Source organism: Misgurnus anguillicaudatus, chromosome 19, assembly GCF_027580225.2.
Source record: "Misgurnus anguillicaudatus chromosome 19, ASM2758022v2, whole genome shotgun sequence".
Lineage (NCBI taxonomy): Eukaryota > Metazoa > Chordata > Actinopteri > Cypriniformes > Cobitidae > Misgurnus > Misgurnus anguillicaudatus.
The window spans coordinates 14,718,215-14,739,377 of NC_073355.2; the positions used below are offsets into that span (position 1 = coordinate 14,718,215).

The 21,163-nt window shown below is 38.8% G+C and overlaps 1 protein-coding gene across 3 annotated transcripts; it reads left to right on the plus strand.

Annotated features, from left to right (window-relative positions):
* Positions 1-2,346: 2,346 nt before the first annotated feature.
* On the plus strand, positions 2,347-19,892 carry LOC129431154 (histo-blood group ABO system transferase-like). Of its 3 annotated transcripts, XM_055188903.2 has the most exons (8): positions 2,347-2,504; positions 3,041-3,130; positions 12,145-12,180; positions 12,284-12,322; positions 14,234-14,278; positions 14,408-14,440; positions 14,516-14,650; positions 18,683-19,892. In XM_055188903.2, the coding sequence occupies exons 2-8, from the start codon at positions 3,081-3,083 to the stop codon at positions 19,371-19,373; spliced, it is 1,029 nt and encodes a 342-aa protein (XP_055044878.2). In that variant the 5' UTR covers positions 2,347-2,504; positions 3,041-3,080; the 3' UTR covers positions 19,374-19,892. The 3 variants fall into 3 exon arrangements, with proteins under 3 accessions (XP_055044878.2, XP_055044885.2, XP_055044889.2); XM_055188910.2 differs by lacking the exon at positions 12,284-12,322; XM_055188914.2 differs by lacking the exons at positions 2,347-2,504; positions 3,041-3,130; positions 12,145-12,180; positions 12,284-12,322 and having other exon boundaries at positions 14,234-14,319.
* The last annotated feature ends 1,271 nt before the right edge of the window (positions 19,893-21,163 follow it).

Consider the following 21,163-nt stretch of genomic DNA (forward strand, 5'->3'; position numbering starts at 1 on the left):
GCAGTCGTGAGGGGGTGGAGAGTCTCCCCACAGTCATGAGGGGGTGGAGAGTCTCCGCGCAGCGTGAAAGAGTGGAGAGTCTCCGCGCAGCTTGAAAGAGTGGAGAGTCTCCGCGCAGCGCGAAAGAGTGGAAAGTCTCCACGCAGCGCGAAGGAGTGGAAAGTCTCCGTGCAGTCATGAAGGGGTGGAGAGTCTCCACCCAGCTTGAAAGAGTGGAGAGTCTTCACGCAGCATGAAAAAGTGGGCAGCACAAAAGAGTGGAGAGTCTCCATGCAGCGCGAAAGAGTGGAGAGTCTCCGCGCAGCGCGAAAGAGTGGAGAGTCTCCGCGCAGCGTGAAGGAGTGGAGAGTCTCCGCGCAGTCGTGAAGGAGAGGAGAGTCTCCGCGCAGTTGTGAAGGAGTGGAGAGTCTCCGCGCAGTCGTGAAGGAGTGGAGAGTCTCCGCGCACTCGTGAAGTAGTGGAGAGTCTCCGTGCACTCGTGAAGGAGTGGAAATTCTCCGCGCACTCGTGAAGGAGTGGAGAGTCTACGCGCAGTCGTGAAGGAGTGGAGAGTCTACGCGCAGTCGTGAAAGAGTGGAGAGTCTCCGCGCAGTTGTGAAAGGGTGGAAAGTTTCCACGCAGCCAGGAAGTATGTTCATTGTCATTGTCTCTCCCATGTTTCACCTTTCCTATTTTCTCTTTCAGGCGATTTCCCAGTACGATGCTGCTCAGACCGCTCTCAGGGGCCTCCTGGTCAACGCAGGCCTCATCTCGAAGGCCAGCCCGCCAAGCTCTGCACTTCTTGGGGGGTATTTAACCAGGCGGCTGTCCGATGCTCTTTAGCATTTTGGGGGGTATTCTGGGTTCGGGCCAAGTCCGAGCTCGAAGCACTCCCCCGGACAGCACGCCAAACACGCATTCAAAATTACTCTATAAATTATATGTAAGTGTAAACTAGTGAAATGATGTTTTATTAACAAAGTTCGGGAGGAGCATGTTCAGATAATTAAACACAGGTGAAAGCACTTAGCATTATACACAGGTGAAAGCACTCAGCAATTATACACAGATGAAAGCACTCAGCAATTATACACAGGTGGAAACACTCAGCAATCAACAATGAGAGGGTACATATAGACTCAGCAGTCTTACCTCGATCTGTTGTCAGTTCGCAGCATCCCCCCACCACCCCTTCTCCACACATTTTTTGTCATAAAACACACTTAAATACAGGGGGGTACTCTGGGTTTGGGCCAAGTCCGAGCTCGAAGCCCTCTCCCGGACAGCACGCCAAACACACATTCAAAATTACTCTATAAATTATATGTAAGTGTGAACTCCTGAAACCTCTTTCAAGAGAAATACTGTAAGTGAAGTTGAAAACTGAAAGTTGATAATGTTGACATTAAACAACAGTAGCCTATTACCATATTGTTGCATTAATTTAATATATTACTTTTTAATTTTTACTAAGGTTTGCTAGTACCACAGCGTTATTCCTTTATCACTGCACCCTTGTTTAGGAGAGGAGGTTGCTGGAGACATCAGTTTAAGAGAGAGCACAGGAAGGTTCACAGGTGAGCAATGAAAAATGAATTTTACAGTTTGAGAAAGAAGAGAGGGTGTGTTTGTGTCATGGGTGGTGCTTAATTCCATCCCAGGTGCACGTACAGGTGTTTCTGGTGTGTTTATATCAAATGTAAAATGTTATCCATCCCCCACACTTTTGAAAAGCTTGCTACGCCCCTGCTAACTTATAAGACAGTTAGTAGTAACTATGACTGAGATTATTTAGTATAGCAGTTTTAAAATGACTGGTTTCTTAAAATATTCTTGTAAAAATATTATTGTAAAAATAAGTTATTAATCATTGATATCATTTCTCTGCTGTCATTATTTCCAAACATGTTATGCCATTTATGCCTCCAAACATGTTAATAATGTTAGGTACTTCTTGCACACAGCAGGCTTTCAAAAAAAGTCAGCAAAAAATGGGGGCCCTGTGCCCCAGTAGAGCTTTATGTCTAGCAACGCCCCTGTTCCCTCGAAATTTAATTGCAAAAATTATTTAAACAAAATAATACAAATAAAATTAACAACATCATGGTTGTTTATATATAATAACAATTATAACAACCACAAAACAGAACAAATTCAAAAGAGCATTAAAAACTTTACACCGGGTTACATATATTCTAAATAAACAACAATAGCCCTAGTTTAGCAAAATGTTTTTATTGAGACTATAAAAAATTATTCTGCATTCATTTTTAGGTGTGCCAGCTGCCATTCTGTGTGGTGACGGCACACCCGTGGCTACGCCCCTGTCCTATAGGTTTAAGTACAAATCCTGACATGATGAGAGAAAGCTGAACAATGTCATGATACCTGTAAAGCCTGTCAAATCACATTGGTTTGGATCTGTTAACTGAAAACTACCCCCCTAACCATAAGTTTGATAACCGATTGAAAATTGTTTTGATCCAGCAAGACACAGGGACTGGACATCAGGTAGCTGATCTCAGGTGCGTGGAGAAAATTTCAACCACAATGTTAAAGCTGAACATTTAAATGACAGCAATCAGGTTTTGTGATAACATTAATGACATTTAACTAGAAAACAATTAAAATAAAGCAGATTGGATAATGTTTGTCTTGGTTGTGTCATCTGTTTAAATATGGGCTTTTCAATTCTAAATACATTTACATGTAAACATAAAGATATACATTTTTAAATACCATTGTTGGGAATTTTTAAATACCTAAAAGTAATAAATATCATTGGAAAACCATAATGATCTTTGGTTATTTCTTCTGTTGATAATTTCTTTAAATATTAATGAAATCACAAATAAATTTTTCTACTGTATGCTGACACCTATCCATTTGTAAAACCATGATTTTAATGTGGTTACTGTAGCAAAACCATGGGGGTAATTAAGGTTTCATGGATAAAGCATGTGTATGGTGTAAATGCAAATACAGCTTTTAGACTCCGTTTGACTTTTAAATTTCTCTTTATCACTTTCCTTATCTATATTTTCACACTATCATCCTCCAGTTCAGACATCAAGTGAAAACGGAAGCAAGTTTCAACAACCATGCGACCTAATTTCTTTCCTTTAGTGTTTGTTGGCGTGTTGCTGATTGGGTATGTAAATCATTTTTTAACATATATAGCTGATTTATACTGGCAATGTTTAGATGTTAAATTGATCCAAAATGAGCGGGTGCCTGCGGTCACAGGCGCGTCATGCACCAATTTTTTTTTAAGGGGGCACAGTGTCAACAGCTCACAGAAATTTGTGCATACACAGACATCAAACTAAATATTATAGAGCTTTCAGTCTTTTCCATGGCACTAACATTTCTAACAATCTGAAAACCCCTGCTTTCATGCAAAAACCTCCAAAATAAAAGTGATGACTAACTTTAATATCAAATACTATTCAATCGGAATAACGACACATTTGCATCATATTTACATCTGAAACGGCATGTTTTATTTATTTAAGTCTTAATGGCTTGTTTAATTGTGTCTTTAATGCATTTTGCACAACAACTGCATTATCATATAAAATTAATGTAATTTTAAATCCATGTTTAGATAAAATTATTAGAGGAACGGATTTTTGCATTAAATTTTACCTCATATGTGAGCATGTGAGATTCCGCGCCCGCGTGAACTCAGGCGAACTTTGGCGTTGTGCCAAGAAGATGAATCTCTACTAATATAACGTTGAGACGGTCAAATTTAAAACCATACATTTTCTACACAGAGGAGGTTAACTGCACATTACCGTAGTGGGGTTTGGAAATGTTGTGAGCGTTTCTAACACGTTTTAATTCCTCAGATAGCCAAATGCAGCAGCAAGCCAGCAACAGGAGAGAGCTCGTGAGCGCGCCCAGACGCTGATGACGTCTGCGACTGTGCTGAGTGCAGCACCAGCTGCCGCCAGAATAAAAGTAATGTAACATGATCAAAACACTATCAAAACGGCGAAAATCTCCGAAAAGTGACAAGGATGCACACAGAATGTATAATAGTGTGCATATTAAATAGATTAAAAGTCAAATAACAGATTAATGGACGCTTATTTGATTTTGAGGTTGGATGCAAAATCCATTGGCTCAAAAAAACCAAGGGGGCACGTGCCCCCTTAGTTTGAATGGGCATGACGCCTCTGTGCGGTCACCTGCGTTTACGAATTTCGATACATTTTCAATAGTCACTACATTAACAAAATAAATCAAACAACAAATTGTTTTAAAGTAAAGGCATAAACTGAGTCTACAGCAGACTCCTGAAGCTACTTTCTGTCTGTTCAATGCTTTCATCTGCCAACAAAACATTGTCTTCAAATTACTTTTATTTGTGGGCTAAGCATGTTTTTCTAAGCAAATATTGATATATGTAATTAAATAGCAGTGATTTATTGATCAAATTGTAATTTTTATAATGCTTTAAAAAATAAAAGAGTAATTGTGTTTTAAGGTGCACAGCAAAATCCAGAGGGATCAATCAACACTCAGTTTATATATAATCCAGACCCAAATGGGCATTGAAAGATAAGCGTGCAGATTAGCATGGATGGGCAGTATTTCAGATACATATATTTTATTTTTATATATTTCAATACTATTTTGTATTTGAAATGCTTTTGGAACAATCTTAATGTTCGGCAGTGGTTCAGTGGTTCATGTAGGTTGTCTACAAGCCAGAAGGTTGGTTCAATCCCCAGCTCCACCCAGTGACGGATGCAGAATGTGACACATGAGTGGGCCTGAATCTATGGGTGTCACTTTTGAAAAAGAAACTGTAACAAGTCTATAAAATTCGTCAAAACACTAATCACAAGTGTATTGTTGAAGACACTCATTTACACAGCACACACACACACACACACACACACACACACACACACACACACACACACACACACACACACACACACACACACACACACACGAACTTGACTGCATGTCACATTTTTGACATTATTGATACTTTAAATCGTAATACAACGTGACATTAATTAAGCCTTTTTGGTAAAAAAGTTATTGGGCTGTCATATAGCCTACAAAAAAAGAACCTGCACATAGTGACAAGAAATATAAATGAACACAAAAAATACTTTTTAAATAGCCTATTTATTATTTAAGTGTTTATTACAAATAAATTAGGCTACTAAATGTTTAAAATTAAGCTTCTAACATCATATTCTCTTCATGAAAATCACTAAAAATATATTTTCGTTCTTACATATTTAAGTTAACTTACTAAATAAAAAAAGAAAAAAGGAATTGCTAAAATAATGTTAGACTCGTCTGATGTTAAACGAAATGACAAATAAATAAACATTTAATTTACTTTAGGTTAACAGATCCTACCACTGCAATTTAGTCACCTATACGACAATCAAAAGCTTTTAACATTCTCCTCATATATAGATGTGTCAAATCGATCGGAAATCACTCAAAAATATATTACTTCTCTTAAGTTACTAAATGAAGAAAGAGAAAAATGACACGCTAAAACAATCTTAGTCTCTGAAAACGAAATTACTATTATTTCTTTAAACGACTTAAAGGGATAGTTCGGCCAAAAACGATATTAAACCCATGATTTACTCACCCCCAAGCTGTCCGAGTTGCATATGTCCATCGTTTTTCAGGCAAACACATTTTCGGATATTTTAGAAAATATTTTAGATCTTTCTGTTCATTAAATGTAATGTTACGGGGTCCAGCAATAGTCCACGACCTTCAATTCCAAAAAAGTGTGTCCATCCTTCACAAATTAAATCCAAATGGCTCCAGGATGATAAACAAAGGTCTTCTGTGGGTAATCCGTGTGGTGTTGTTGTAGAAATATCCATATTTAAAATGTTATTAACGTTATAAACTACCTTCCGGTAACGCCGCCATCTTAGACTCAGGAGAGAGTATTAGCGTAGTGTACGCACTTTTCTTAGTGACGTATGACAAATTCGGAGGGCGGGGGCACAGAGCAGTAACATTACATTTAATGAACAGAAAGATCTAAAATATTTTCTAAAATATCCGAAAATGTGTTTGTCTGAAAAACGATGGACATATGCAACTCGGACGGCTTGGGGGTGAGTGGATCATGGGTTTGATATCGTTTTTGGCTGAACTATCCCTTTAAGTTCGCATAAGAGCAAGCGGGTAGCCTACACGTGAAGAGCAGAGCCGAGGAGCGCGCATACCCAGCTAAAAGAAAAAAGTTCTAAGAATGTTCCCTGAATGTTCCCGAGGTTCCCAAAAACGTTTTGCCAACGTAAAAAGTGTCCAGTTTTCTTTAAGTTCTAGGAACGTTTCTGTTGTCTGAACGTTAGAGGAATGTTACATTTTACCATTTTTAAACGTTATGACAATGTCATGTTTTAATGTTCACACAATGTTTAAAACAACAACTGTTTATTATATTGACTTGTTTAATTGTTATGTAAATTATAGAGAAACATTGCATTTTATTATTTTATAAAACATTATTTCTGAATGTTCAGTAAATATATTGCTGTAGAAAACACAATTCACTTATTAGGTTTAGATGCTGATGTTTTGTTTCATTTTAAGTCACCCTTATTGTGATTAGTGTTTGTTTTAGTTGGACTCTTGACACTTGACTTTTTGCTTGCTAGTTTTTATCCTGGTTGTGCTAACTTTTTGTTAATACACCACATTTGTTATGAAGTTAATAGGGTGTTTCTGTGGTGCTTGGTACATAATGGTAAAGATTGCAGCATGGATGAATAAGGATTTTTTTTAACAATTTTATTTGTCACCATGATTGAGATTCATACTCTGATTCTTGATGTTTGTGCATCCCAATTATACAGCGGAAATTTTTTGTCCAAAGTTTCTAAAACTCCTTAATGACAAACTGCTGTGAAAGAGCTGGATCTCATTTACATTATTGACAGAAAATAAACTTTTGACTAGTAAATTAATTAGGTGATGATCTTTACCATTATGTACCAACAAGTCAATATAATAAACAGTTGTTGTTTCAAACATTGTGTAAACATCAAAACATGACACTGTCACAACGTCCAAAAATGGTAAAATGCAACATCACTCCAACGTTCAGACAACAGAAACGCTCCTAGAACTTAAAGAAAACTGGACACTTTTTACGTTGGCAGAATGTTTTTGGGAACCTTGGGAACTTTCAGGGAACGTTCTCAGAACTTTTTTCTTCTAGCTGGGTATCAGATGTGAACACGAAAGGAATAATGGGTTTAATATGCTTTCACTTCATTTCCTGACAGCTTCACTTGTTAGTGAGGATAGTAATGACAACACGACGCCGAATTACATACAATATAATTACCTAACTAAATCTGAGAGAATGCAAACACATTACAATATTTTTTCCTCCACCTGACCTGACGGGCAGAGCGCAGATAAATTTTTGGTAGCCCGACAGGAATTCGCAATAGCCCCGAGACGTTGGGCTAGCAGTTTTGCGAGCCCTGCAGGTTTGTTTTGTAGAAAGACTTTCTTTAAAGTGAATTTCGTTTTGTATAAATTGTATCTTACTTTTAATCAGTGCTTTAAGTGGCCCAAAAGAGGTGCCGGTACTCTATTTTTGTTTTTTGTTTTTGCTGACTCGACTCCTATATTGAAGGGGTTTTATATTCAGCAGTCAACAGACGACCTCGTAAAAAATAATAAATACTTTTATAAGTTTGTGGATTTGTTTGAGCTAGAAAAAGCTACTGAACATAAATAAAATGTGCAAAAGGATTTTGAAAAAAAAAAAACATTAGAAAGGGCTACTGTAGAGCTTTTGAACATAAATAAAATGCGCAAAAGGTAGATATGCGAGTAACATTTTCAGCATGGTTAAATGCTAAAACTAGTTGTTGAGATGGAAAGAGCTTGAAAAAAAAACTTTAAAATGACACCAAGACCATGTCTATGGGTTCAAGAATAAGAAAATACTGGCCATTTAAAACTCGAAAGTCATTTATTTTGTCCCATTGTTTACCATTTTGCGGGTGTTAAAACTACTGTGCACGTCGTTCAAATTCATTGAAATTTCGTTCACTTGTAGTTTAGCAATTAAACTAAATATATATTACAATTTCAAGAATGTTTTCTGCACATCGCTTGAGGAAATCCGAAGTTGCGTCGAGGGGAACCAAACTGACAGCCGTGACAGCGGAGATTATCACGTACATACAAAAGGGTATTGAATAAGGCTTGCGTCTGACCTGCAGCAATCATTCTGTCTCCCAATGAGTCCTCTGATTCTGACCTTGTTCTTTTACTACTCAGAGTCTAAAACAAGGAGTGTTCATTGTATTTTCATTTTAACCGAGCAGCTATGATTGCGCGTTTCACACACAAACACACACCTCTCCAGTCCAGAGCACGTTGACACTGACTTCTTCTTCTTCTTTGAGCTTATTGGCGGCTCGCCGTTGACCATAGATATATACACTAGATGTCGCCTTGGGGCTCTGAGCATGCGTCAAAACCGCCGCCATCTTAGAACAGGGGTCTTGTCATAGGAAGTATCTAGGTAAAGCTGCTATCGCCGCCTGTACTTCGAATTGATGAACGATGCCGGACTTTTGTGCTGCGCATGGATGAAAGGGCTACTAGCACTATGCATTACAGTTAGAAAAAGTAAATTTTCATAAAATCAAAACTTTAATTTTTTCCGGTACTAAATGCTAAATACTGACTGTTGAAACGAACCCAAAGAAAACCAAGAAAATCGTGTTAATGACGATTTATGGTGATTTTATTTCTGTTACACCATTGGCTACAATGACGCTGATGCGGGATTTCCCTGTTTTAAGATGGCGGCTCTGTTTGACGCATTCGGTCCAATAAACTGCCGTAGCCAAGGCGACATCTAGTGTACATATCTATGGCCGTTGACACTGACTGACCGATGCATGAGCTTTAACTTGTAAATGCAAGGGTGTATGGGTAATATAGTCTCTGCTCTCTGTGAGACGAAGGAAGTGTAGATTGAGGGCACTCTGAAAAGCCGCAGCGCAGCCAAAGGATTAAATGAAACCTCTGATTTTTAAACAGATGTGCAAATGAGCGTTCTGGTACGCTAAAAGCACGTTCTGGGGGCACAGAGAGGTGGTGGTACGCTCAAGAGCTATTTTTGGAAGTGGCGGTACTGAGTACCGGGGCGTTCCGTCCCACTTAAAGCACTGCTTTTAATCAATGTTTAATCAAACAATTGCCTCGATTTATTAAATAAGAAGCAAACCAAGAATGTCGGGTGTGGTGTGGAGCTGTCGAGCTAGGCACCTTTTTGAGTCACGTAAATGTGTGAAGATTGCTGTGGGTGAGTCTGAACTTTATTTTGTGGGTGTGTGCACTTAAACTTGCAGTGTGTGCAGTGTGTGTAAAACCAGGTGCCGCCCTCAGTCCAGGAGTATCCGTGGGAGGATACCAGCGCGTTGTGGTCATCCCAGTAGAAGGAGAGTTAACCTGTAAAGTGGGAACCCCGGTGCGTCAGCCGTCGCCTATACCGATCCCGAGCGTGGGCAGTAGGGAACCATATCTGCGAGACCGTGTGAGTAAGAACGCTCGACACCTGGCGTGTGGCGCTTGTGGTCACTTTTGTACTGCAGTTGCACGCACATCCACCATCCCCGTACGGAGCCTCTTCAAGAGTTCGCCCCAGTCAGTACCCCCAGTATCAGAGCGGAGGGGGAGAAACTAGGGAAGCGTTCAGGTCCGTACGCATCGTACCCGGCGCTCCTTGTGTGTAGCCGGCGTTTTGTGAATCCACTGCCCCCCGGGACACGTGTTGGGTGAGACAACCTTTCAGCTTTTTTTCCTTTGTCTGAAAATACTTTACCTGTGTGGTGTACTTTACCTTCGTCCCCAGCACGTTTGGAAGAGGAACGTAAACGTTCCAGTGTATCAAGTGTCTTACCTTTGTGTGAACTAACTTACCTGTGTGATGTAACTCACCTATGTTCTCCAGCTCGCTGTGAAGAGGAACGTAAAAGTCCCAGTGCAGTAAGCCTCTTACCTTTGTGTGAAATACCTTACCTGTGTGATGTAACTCACCTCTGTTCTCCAGCTCGCTGTGAAGAGGAACGTGGAAGTTCCAGTGTATTAAGCCTCTTACCTTTATGTGAAATACCTTACCTGTGTGATATAACTCACCTCTGTTCTCCAGCTCGCTGTGAAGAGGCACGTAAAAGTCCCAGTGCATTAAGCCTCTTACCTTTGTGGAACATACCTTACCTGTGCGATGTAACTTACCTCTGTTCTCCAGTTCGCTGTGAAGAGGAACGTAAGAGTCCCAGTGCATTAAGCCTCTTACCTTTGTGTGAAATACCTACCTGTGTGATGTAACTTACCTCTGTTCTCCAGCTCGCTGTGAAGAGGAACGTACAAGTCCCAGTGTATTAAGCCTCTTACCTTTGTGTGAAATATCTTACCTGTGTGGTGTAACTTACCTCTGTCCCCAGCACGCTGTGAAGAGGAACGCAACGGTCCCAGTGTAATAAACCCCTTACCTCTGTTGACATATTTTACCTGTGTGGTGCAACTTCCCTCTGTTCTCCAGCCCACTGTGAAGAGGGACGTAAAGCACGCTCCGAAGAGGGACGGTGAACCTCAGTTCATGCGACCCTTTACCTCTGTCTGGAATTACTTTGGCCGCGGACCTCATCCATCCTGTTCCCCCCAGTACGGCCCGAGGAGGACGCCAGGGACCTTAAGGGGCGAGAGGAGGAACAAACATCTCAGACCAGTGATAGAAACAGGTACCGAAGAAAATATCCAACACAGCACTAATTTGACTTTCCTGTTCTGCCTCGAGGAGAAGCGGAGGGCGCCATGGATAACAGGGTCCCTTCAGGAAAGGAGTCCTAGCCCCCGCTGCACGAAGTGGTCGTGGAGACTAGAAGAAGAGTTGCTTTTAACTGCCATTTCCCCTTTTCCCCTTACCCTTTTTAAATATTTAATAAAGTGTTATTTTAATATTAGTATACTTGTCTGTCTGGTCATTATGGTGGTCTTGGGAACCTCCTCGAGGTGGAAACTAGGAAGGGGCGTGACCTTGTTTAGCTATCTCTGGGTCCGCCCCGGCCTGTGACACACACATAAGCATTATTGTAAGAGATTGAGGATTCACATTTTATAACTGTCTATTAATGTATTTCTGAGGTGAAATCATTGTGACTTTCAGTGAAATGCATATGGACAAAACATAAGCTGCCTCCCCTGCTGAAAAAATCAGCATACCAGCAATACCAGCTAAACCAGCATAGGCCAGCATAATTCCCATGCGGGTCCATGCTGGTTTGATGCTGTTTTTTTCAGCAGGGTAAGTAACTTTAACTATATCCTTCCTCACCTGACATCTTAAAAATATATATTTATCTATAAAAAATATATGTGCAAGTTTTTCTTTCAAAGTTTTAATTCACTGTGATTAAATGTACTTTAAATATAATGTTACCAATGACAGTGTGCAGCAGCAGAGCAAGCAGAATAGATCAGAGCGCTAACAATAGCCGTTAGCCATGCAGATAATATATCAGTTGGTGCTATTTAACAGTATTTACATCACATAACTAAAAATATACACTTTTATAGTAATAACAAACACACTGTAATAATAAGCACTTTGAAAATGGGTTTACTGTGGGGAGATTCAGCATATTAATTCGACTTCAACTTCAATCTCTCATTCGTTTTCCCTGGAGTGGGGGACTGGAGCGTTTAAAGCTGAATGCCGCCACCTAGCGTACTGGATTAATTCCTTTTACAGATCTGAAACGATTCGGGGCTTTTGACAAAACATTCGGGGCTTGAGCCCCAGAAGCCCCCCTCGCTCCGCCCCTGGCTGGCTAAGGCCATGAGTGCATTACAAGGTATACATTTTATCAACAGGGCTGCATTAAGCCCCGAAAAACTGTTGCACAACGTTTTTTAAACAGAAACAGTGATGCGTTGAACACCCTGTTCTGGTGCTGCAAGAGTTGCAACTATGGTAGCTTAGAAGGCCATTCTTTGTGTTCTTTTAAAATGTTTTCGGAGCCTGAGATCTTATAAATATGTGCAATATATACAGTCGTTCATCCGTAGTTACAGTATACATGTATATAAATAACTTTAATTAGAGTGTTCTGTCTTCTGTCACAGGCTCTTTTATTTGGGCTTCAACTCCATCTGGCTAAGGTGAGTTTCACACAACTATGTTCACACATATATAAATACTACAAAGTATGGCTACAGATTGGAAAGTCTATTCTTGAATTAAATTTAATTTATTTAATTGAAGTGATTTCAGGTGCAATACTCCACAAACAAATGGCATCACGTGAGTGCTCATGTAATGCATACCTACACATGTGCATTAACACAACTTCATGCGCACACATAGATGTCCATTGTAAAGATTTACACATAGCATTTCAAATATTTCTCTGATTCTAAATATCTACTGTAGACGGACACATATGCAATCACATCAATGTGCTAACAACAGTACATGATTTTTAACTGTAATTTTACAATAGAAATGTATGCCTTCTCTCACGTGCTTGTGAAGTATCCAGAATATAAATTGTTGCTTCTTACATGTATTGTTGATAGTATTCACATGCTTATATACAGTGGCGTCCAGTGATTTATTTTTGAAAGCGCACAAATTAAGCTTGTCAAACTATGTATTTAGCCCGTCATGTGTGTGGCTCGTCATATCAAAATGTGCCTGCTGCAGACGCACGGATTGGGGCTTCTAATACAGTCAGTTTCTGTGGCATTTTTCATAGGGACCCCTAGTGTCACATCGACACAACGTCGAGTGAGTGACAGAAGGGGAACATCTTGGTTACGTATGTAGGCTCTGTTCCCTGAGGAAGGGAATGAGACATTGTGTCCCTCCTGCCACGTCAGGACAGTTCCTCAGCATTAAATCTGATGCCGTTTCTCAATATGCGTTCTTGTCTGTACTTGCGTTCTTGTGGACTTGTGAAACGTCAGTCGCGGCCCAAGTACTGTTCCAATTCAAAGTTCGCATCAAGCCCAAGTTCACATAAAATCCCCGGATGTGTTCTTGATCCGCCCATTTTATCGAGGATGCATCAGAGGAGACTTGTGTGGACTTATGACAGCGAAGTTTCTCCGAATGCATTTCGCGTCAGAAGTTCGGTCTTCCGAGTCTGAACTTGCAAGTCCGAACTAGGAAGGACACAAGTCCGAACTTGGCGAACTTGGTATTGAGAAACGGCTTGAATAAATGAGCATACCTGCCTCCTTTATACTCGGATGCCCGGTAGTCACGGGATACAAATTTGATTCGCAATGTTCATTGGCTTTTTTCAGGTAGTATCAGAGGGATCCCATGGTCGAACCCCTAGTGTCACATCATCGACACAACTTCATGTTCCCTCCCTCAGGTAAAGGAGCTTACAGACGAAACCAAGACGTTCCCATGAAGCACCAAACACATATTTTGACATGACAAGCCACACACACAGGGGCGGATCTAGAAAATTATTTATGGGGTGGCAAGGGGGTGGCATGAGAACTATGTTTATATTAATGAAAAACACATTTGAAAGGCACACATCTCTTTCTCTCATAACCCTCTTCCAAAAGTCTCCAACCATGCCAGAAAAGATTGCTAGATTTGTCCTTGTCACTTTTCTAATAAAGTCGCTAACAGGGGTCTAAAAAGTTTCTTAAGTTAGCGTCAAAGTCACCAAGTTAGCAAGACTGCGCTGACTTTTTTTACACTGTAAAAGACTTTCTGCTCGGACTGACTGTTCGTGCTTGTGTATGAACTCTGCTGCCTCTGGTTGGCTAACGATGGAAATTAAGCCAATCATCATCAGCTATATGGTTGTCCCACCCCCTCTAAGACACACGCACACACACCAATCATCGTCAGATATGTGTCTCCCACCCCCCAAACACACGCAGAGAAAAACTACATTGCCTTTCTTGCTAAAAGAGCCTACTCGGGTATATATTATATATTGGGATACCATCCCGGGGGTGGCATATGGAGTGGCAATGCTTTTATTTAGGGTGGCAACTGCTACCTCCTGCCACCCTGGAAGATCCGCCCCTGCACGCACATAACATTCTGAACATATATTTTGAATTTGCGCCACTCGGAAGAAAAGTCATTCCCCGCCACTGCTTATAAAGAAACAGCAAAACATTCCTAGATGCCACATAATTAAAATAATATAATAACCATTATTTTAAATCTTTAAATCAGGAAAGAGAAGCCACATAAAGACTTGGGATTGCATTCATTACCTGGGTGTGTACCACTACACACATGTACACAACAAATTTATATTGGTATGATTGGAACTTAATGTGTTAACTATATTAGCATCTAAGTCCATAAACCAAAAAGTGACGTCTATTCTGTTTAATCTTTGAACAGGTTGTTGTACAAACAGTCCAGTGTCCTGAATGGGTAAGTGTTAAATAGAAGCAGCACACATTCAGTTTAGTGTCAGGTTAAACAGTGCTGTTTCTGTGTTTAAAACAGTCGAGCAGATGTCGTTTGTGTGACACCATGGTTGGCGCCAATTGTTTGGGAGGGAACCTTTGATCCTACACTGATTGACTCTATCTACAAACAACAGAACATCACCATAGCCACCACAATTTTTGCTTTGGGAAAGTGAGTTACACTATTTATATATTACTGTATATATTTAATCCTCCCTTTTTATACTGATAAAAATAATTGAGCTTGTCATTGATGCATACATTTTTTGCTGTACTGTAAAATAATCTGAAATAATTGTGAGAAAAAAACATTGTGAGGATTTCTTTGTATTTCTTTAAAAGACTTATTTTGAAAGTCAATTCACTTGAACTCCAACTGTTTTGACATATTGGGAAAATACTAAATACTGAAGCCTTTTTGCTAGATTGAAAACCAAACTTGGCTCCTCCTTGTCCTCTTCTGGGATTTAGGGTTGAGCTACTAGTCAAGCCACATGTGTATAAACCTTGCCTTCGACCTGCGGCCTAATTTATAAAGCATGCGTACGCACAGATTTGATTGTAAAGTGTGCGTACGCAAAAATCCACGGCAAAGTTCATATTTATAAAAACTGTCTTTGACGTGGAAAAGTGCTTTATGCCACGTCAGGGTCTGAGCAGACGTACGCACTTTTGCTTTTCCGATTGCTTCAGGTTTTTGGAAATAAAAGCCATTCTTGCTGTTTGAAATTAGGTTTAAACATTGACAAGAGCTCTTTTATGTCTATGACATTAATTAGGCATCGTTTAAAGGCGGAGATCTGAAACTGCTTGGCTGCGCGCACAAATTCAAGTTCATTTGCGATTTATAGATTTGAAAGGGGTACGCGCGTACGTTCGGTTTATGAATCACACGTATGCATTTTTGATAAATGATCGTAAGATCAAATGTAGGATGCTTTTTACGTAGCATTTTATAAATGAGGCCCCTGGTTGTCCACTGATCTTATTTTTAAGTCTTGACTGGGGTGCACTCGGACAACTGTTCCAACTGGCCAGGGTGCTCTTGGCTGCTGGGAATTGATTATCATGACTACAGTACCATTGGTTATATCAGGAAATATGTGGTGCAATTTCTATCGGACTTGGACATTTGGCAGGTAATGGTGAATAAAGGAGGACCAAAAGTGGTCAGCAAGCACCTGGGAGTGCCTCCGTCATCCATGACTTAGACCATAACTGCTATCCAGCCACCGCATGATAAGAAAGTTGGGTGTTACTGGGTCAAGATTGGCCACATTGGAAGACACGTACCCAAGGGGTTTGAATTAAAGATGTTCTCCTTCCTCTGATATGGATTGGGCCTCAATAGTCGCAGATAACAACATCTTTATCAATCCTATCTTCCTCTCACACTCCCCAAAAGTGTTGTGCCGCAAGAAAATTGAAATTAAATGCTATCTTCTTGTGGTGCCAGTCTTTGATCAAGATTAGGTGACATAGACTGGAATGCCTCCCAAAGCTTCAGTTGGTGAGATATTACACCAATAAAGGATGACAGGCTTCACTCTTTTAAATCATTGCAATGGTAATCCAACCAGATATTTATATTGCTTCAGTGATAGCTCCAGATATAAGATAATTGGTTTGGAGTATGGAGAAATGTAGACTAATGTGTCCCTGCACATTGGATTGTGCTCTTTTAGGTTTTGTTGCTCAGGCTGTGACATTAGAGTGAACCGCAGGTTTTCCTGGGTTAGAACAGGCTGACATCTTATTCCAGGGAATTGCTAATCCAGTTCAAAGGACAAAATGTTGGATTGCAAACTGAACTTGGCTTAAGGACTGTCAGATAGGGTACACTTTATAAGGTGTTATATTATATTATAAAAATTACATTAGGTTGAACTGGCCAATGATGTAAAAGTGCAGTATAGAGACAGAGCATAGTGGACAGGCGATCTTCACTAGAAACCAGAATTCTTTGGATGACTGACAAAGCAGTGGAGCTTCACTGCTTTGTCAAGGTCAGTGGAGTGTCATGGGGAGCAATAGCTTGAAATTGAAGGCTTTTCTTCCCTGCTGTCCCATAGCCACAGAGGAAAAGCAATGGAAGCCTGAGGCGACAGATTCAGGTAGCAAATATGAATATATCAGCATGTATTAGCAGTAAAAACATCACAGATGCTTTTTGCAAATCACAGTTGAGGACATTGCTTACTAGTTTGTGGCTGTACGTTGACCTGGCTCTTGCCCAAAGCACATTCACAAACATACTCAATATTTTGAACCACTAGATGAGTCACGTGACGCGATGCGAGAGGAGGCAGCTTAGTAGTGAGCTCTGCTTCAGTTTGCTACAACTATCCTGTTAATAATTGCGGTCCGGTGAAAACTGTATTTGCATTATCATCTGAGCAATACTGATATTAAAGAATGTCTAAAACCATGAAATCTTCGGCTTGCGGGGATATAAAAAGGCATTTACGCTCCCATACGCCCGACGCAACACAGGATCAAGATGGCCGGGAGCCGAGACCAAGTATACAGTTGGCAATCTAGACATCGCCAACATTTATACAATTTTGACCAAATTGTCAAGTGATTTGGAGGGAATTGCAATATTTCGAACCACTGGTTGGTTATGCCTCATTTGGAGAAAAGACTTAAAAACACAAGCACACTCCATTAAACCATCTTGATCACTTAGGTCATTTGCATAATATATGTATATAAATTTATGTCCTGTCTACAATGAAAGTCCAACAGTGCTGTAAAAATCCAACTAGCCTTAAGAATTAAATATTTTTCACATAAATGTAATCTGTGGTGTAAGTCAGACACACTGAGATATCAACAATCAGCCTATAAAACACAATCATGGTGACAATCAACAACAAAAGTTCATTCGGCAATGCAAGCTGGGTACAAGGATTGAATAAAACTCATTCATAACTCCCATCATGCATTGTAAGTTGACAAAATTGTGCAACTTTTTTACCATTTACTGTTACCATTGTTAAGATTTGTATCAGAAGTCATGATGTCAAAAAAACAAACCCCCAATAAAGTATTAAAGCAGTCTTAATCATAACAGTATCATATGCATAGAGCATTTTTATATGCTTTTATTTGTGTATAATTGAATGTTTAAATATAAAACATACATATTTGTCTAAAATTATAAAATAAATAAACAACCTCTGAAAGTGTTTCCTCTACACCAAGCAATGAACAAGTGGTCTTACTAAAGGAGGAGACTTGGTTCACTGAAGGTCAAGCGACAAATGCCTAACTAAAGAAAACGTTAATCACAAAAATTGTGATTTCAAATGAACCCATAACAAACACAAACTTTAGATTTAATGTGATACATTTTGTGGTAAATGTCTATTTGACTTGTGATTGCATCACGTCTGTAAACAGAAAAAAGATTTGTCTAAATCACGCGTGTCGATGCTGGAATAGTTGAGCACTTGTATTTTGTTCTGACAGCAGCGTAGAAGTTAAACTTATCCCTTTAGAAATTAACTCAAGTTATAATTTTAGTTTTCAAACAGAGATGATGATAAAGAGGCAAACATGATAGATTGCAGCTTTTGGAGTGTTCATTTAACACTGAGGATTTTGCTGTATTCATCTATTGCATTTAATATTTTGGCTTTCTTTATCATTTTAGTATTACTTTCTTCAGATAAAGAGTCATCAAAATAAAAATGTAGAGACAAGAAAATTAAAAAAATGTAGTTGATTTGACATAGAATTAACCAGCAGGTGTTCACCATTAATGTCTTAATCATAACTTATTATCTCTTTAACTTCAACACTGATGTGTGTGTGCGCGTGCGTGCTATTTCTTTGCACTATTTGAACAGTGAACAGTCATTTAGTACAACACACTCAATGCTCTAGAGTACTGCTTACTAAAGTTTACATAGTTTAACTATTGTATTCACCTAAAAGTTCATACAGCACAGCATTATCAAGTAATTCGGTCCAAATGAGTTCTACATACAAGCTTTTTTCAAGTAGATTCAGTTATTACTTTTTAGTATCACAGGCTCCATCCCTATATCATCCATGATTGGTGTTATTTAATAAGCCTTCAGTAAGTTTCACCCATAGTATTTTGACACAATTCCTATCTAAAGTAAATAGAATTGTCTTTTATGTTTTCAGAAACTGATAACAGACACATCTACTACAAAATCTGTTTCTTTTTCAGATATACACGTTTTCTCAAAGATTTTCTGGAGTCAGCTGAGCAGCATTTTTTTGTTGGATTTCAGGTACATTATTACTTGTTTACAGATCAACCAGAAGCAGTTCCTGATATAAAGTTCGGTGAAGAACGTCAGCTGAAAGTGCAGACAGTCCCGAAAATGGATAGGTGGCAGGACATCACTATGGGCAGGATGGAAATGATTGCAAAACTAACTGAGAGTGAACTGGTTAATGAGGTTGACTACATTTTCTGCCTTGATGTGGATACAAAGTTTTATGCCCGCTGGAGTGTGGAGGCTTTAGGCAGTCTTGTAGGAGTGATTCATCCTTGGTTCTTTAATTATCCACGGGATCAATTTACCTATGAACGTAGACCAGAGTCGCAAGCATTCATACCGCCTGAAGAAGGCGATTTTTATTACGCTGGTGGTGCATTTGGTGGCTCAATTCAGGAAGTGCATAAGCTCACCAAAACCTGCAATGAGCAGCAGAAAATTGATGCTGCTAAATCCATTGAGGCAATATGGCACGATGAGTCTCACTTAAACAAGTATTTTCTATACAATAAACCCACTAAGGCGCTCTCACCTGAGTATCTTTGGCGAAATATTAATGCCCATTCGGACACCATAAAAACAATTCGCTTCTGTAGTGTAGAGAAAGATGTTGCTGAGGTTCGCCCAAACTTATAGCCACAGTTAACAATTGCAGTATTCACCTGCACTGACCAGCCCCACCTTATGAAAATTAACCATGTTGTTAAAAAAATCTCAGGAAAAACTGACATAAAAACACAGATTTTGACTGTATAATAACGAATGTACAAAAACAGTTTATATCTTGAATTTTACATAAGATATTGTGTATTTGTACAGCCTTTAAATGTGTAATGAATGATATTTACTTGTATAAAAACAGTCAAAACACCTATAAATACTGGTAAACACTACTCAGCCTTTTCATGTTTAATAAATTATATTTATTTGTATAAAAAGTCAGAACACCTATTAACACGGGAAAACACAGCTATAATTCAGCTGTTTCATGTTTAATGAATGATATTTATAAAAACAGTCAAAACACCTATAGGATATCACTGCAATTATTATGCTGTATTATTTTTAATAACGGATTTTTACAGTCAAATTACCTTTAAATATAATTAAATACTGCGTAACACAATAACCTTAAAAGTGCATAAAAGTCATTGTTTGTTGGGTTAATAATGTAATTGACTGAAAAAACTTGCATTGTAATTGGTATTTAATGTAATAAAACATGTTATATTTTAAATTTACTGTTGTTCCCTTTTTTAACTATTCTAAAATAATTAAAGAAATAACTTCAGTTATAATTTTACATGATACAATACCAGCTCTTAAAAACAGAATACAGTACTTCCTGTTTTAACATGTATTTATTTATGTTGTTTAACAGAACAGAAAACTGTTGTACCTCTTACAACATCGTTTACCACACTACAATGTATGCCAAATCTAACAATGTAGCTTTTCCAGAATCATAATACATAAACATCAAAATAGTGCAAAAAATAAACAAAATAAAAGAAACAGTCACAGTGTTTCCTTGTGAAGATACTGAAATGAGCCATAAAAACAAAGGCCAAAGTTCATGTTAATTTCAAATTTTACCAATAAGTCACTAATTAAATTACATAAATGTAAAAATTGCTAAACCAAGAAAGACCAAGTGTTTTTGCAGTCTCTTAGGGCAGACGAGTTGGCACTTGTCCCCATTACTCCCCGGGTGCTGCAGGGATAGCTGCCCACTGCTCCGGGTATGTGTTCACAACTCAATGGATGGGTTAATTGCAGAGGTCACCAAGTATGAGATTACCAATGATGGTGACTATAAAATGAAAAGCTTCATGCTGCAATGCATGCTGGGTATTAACAAATTACAAATCTCATCCAGTGGTTAATGTTTATGTGCACACTATCAAAATCCTTTAGAATATCAAACTGTTATGAGAGTTCTGGACCCTGAACTGTAGTAATTTATTATTAATAGAAAATAATGCTTCTGATGAGGGAGGAAAACTATATAAATAAATCTGTTCATTAAATGATTATGTTTGACATTTTGTTTTAACCATCCATACTCAATCGCACAATAACCTTTTCTTTGCTATAATAATGGGTTTTAAACACACTAAAATATAACAGCTAAAAAAAACTAGCAAGCTAATACGCAAGAGTCAAGTCCAACTAAAACAACCACTGATCACAATAATGGTGACTTTAAATGAAACAGCCAACACCTAAACCTAAGTTAAGAAAATAACTCTACAAGTAAGATGTAAAATGCAATTTTAGGTTTCAAACAGAGATGGTGATAGAGAGGATAAAGTCTCATTAATGTTCATCATTAATGTTCATTCATCATGTCATTATTTAAGTGTCACTTCTTAACTCTATAAAATGGACTCATGTAGACACTGAGCGATTTAAAAACTTACCCC